This window comes from Hesperophylax consimilis, chromosome 5 (genome assembly GCF_061612785.1).
Source record: "Hesperophylax consimilis isolate HC1 chromosome 5, BYU_Hcon_1.0, whole genome shotgun sequence".
NCBI classification, from domain to species: domain Eukaryota; kingdom Metazoa; phylum Arthropoda; class Insecta; order Trichoptera; family Limnephilidae; genus Hesperophylax; species Hesperophylax consimilis.
In genome coordinates, this window is record NC_142840.1 from 33,587,020 (window position 1) to 33,588,944 (window position 1,925).

The window sequence follows — 1,925 nt, forward strand, 5'->3', positions numbered from 1 at the left end:
TCGCGAGTGGTCACGGGTGTATTTTTGGATTTTGGTAGAGTACAATAACAGTAGTGAAGAGATGCTGACTTTCTACCTAGTGTTACAGTTCTTCCATATTAAAAGCGGTTAAACTTAAGAATAAAAATAATGTCTCGATTTGTGATGCCGCCATACAAAATACAGTGACTGTTTAAATAAAAACGTTGGCTTTTGTGACTGGTGACGTCATATAGACAAATCACAGATGTGGTGCGTTTTCAGGAGACCCGAAAAATGAAAATTATTTTAACTATTAAAACTAACTACATATAACAATAAAAACTTGGTATTTAAGTTAGGTCATTATTGATAAAACAGGATTGGAGTTCCTTATTGTGAGGCAGAAGGGACTGGGGAATAAAAATAACTTAACATTTGTATTATGCAGTTTTGTGTTATTTTACTTCAAAAGGAAGAAAATGGGAAAGAGGAAGATTGGTGACCAGATCTGGCCATTCAGATCTGGTCACCAAATACGGCTTAAGCCATTTCATGAATGGTGATCTTTCCACCAGGGCGATACTGAGTGTATCTACGACTATGGAACGTGCCACAATATTTTGCATATATATTATGTGTGGGATTTGAACCCGCAGCCTTTGGATTAGTAGTCAACGATCTTAATCTCTCAATCACAGAGGTTATCACCCTCTGCAGTAGAGGTGATATTTCACAAAAGTGGCACTGTTAAAATTCATCAAGGATTATGAAAAATATAGAAAATACACAAGATACCTAAAATAGATAAATAATATTTATTAAAAAATAATACAAAAATGATTTAGACTGGTCTCCCAAGGCGCACACGTTTTCATGTTACTTGGTGGTAGTATTTTATCCATGTTGATCTGTGCGCCAATGAAACCAAAGCAAACAAATAGGTTAATGAATGATTCAATAATGGGGTCTTTAGTCTCTCTCCACTACAGATCCGTCAGCTAATCCAAAGTATGCTTTTTTTGCAATGCCTACAAATAATCCGGTTTCCACAACGCCAGCCATCATCTTAATAGTATTGTTAACAAGCTCCCAGTCCAGCTCCTGATTACTGAACTTCCAGTCCAGTATGAAATTCCCGTTGTCAGTAATGCAAGGCCCAGCCTTGGCTATCGCAGCCCGCAGAACTATTTCTCCGCCAAATGCCTTCACTATCTTTTCCGTGATGGGCACATAAGCCATCGGAACCACTTCGATTGGAATGCCCTTTTTATATTGATCTCCCAATTGCTTGGAATCTTTCGTGTAGTCTGCGATGACCACAAAGGTTTTGGCGCAAGAAGCCACGATCTTCTCTTGCAGTAAACAGCCCCCGCCGCCCTTGATGAGCGTCAGCCGCGCGTCCGCCTCATCCGCCCCGTCGATAGCCACGTCTATGTTGGGGTGCGTCTCTAGATCCCCGAGAGTCAACTTGTGTTTCAGGATCAGCTGGCGAGCTTGGAAAGAAGAAGGGATACAGGTCAGTTGCAACTTTTCCTGTCGAACACGCTCTCCTAACCTCTCTACGGCATAAATGACTGTCGACCCGCTACCGATTCCGACAACAAAATTATCTTTCACATATTCGTTCACCGCTTTGTGGGCGGCAATTTGTTTAGCTTTTTCAAGAGACATGATACAAGTTTTTGAATATTTCTTAGATAGATTTTCCCGCGTTTTGATAAATGAGAACAGGACCACAGATAATCGCATATCAAATCAACAATGTCATCTGTCAAAGTTAAATTCCTCAGGCAATTCTGTGTGCCTATTACAAAAAAATCACTTTGATAATTTATTTTCTTACGTTCCTACTCACCGCGAAGCCAAAGCCGGCAAGTTTACTATTTCATAAATGTTTATGATGTCGGAACAATTCAAAAATCGCAATTACATACAAGTACCTATTACTAACCGTACAAAGAACT

General features: G+C 39.7%; 1 protein-coding gene across 1 annotated transcript; it reads right to left on the bottom strand.

The window, feature by feature from the left end:
* Window positions 1–753: 753 nt before the first annotated feature.
* Window positions 754–1,720, bottom strand: Rpi (Ribose-5-phosphate isomerase). The gene has a single exon (XM_089632136.1). It carries the CDS (start codon window positions 1,708–1,710, stop codon window positions 931–933), a length of 780 nt encoding a protein of 259 aa, XP_089488262.1. The 5' UTR covers window positions 1,711–1,720; the 3' UTR covers window positions 754–930.
* Window positions 1,721–1,925: the final 205 nt, after the last annotated feature.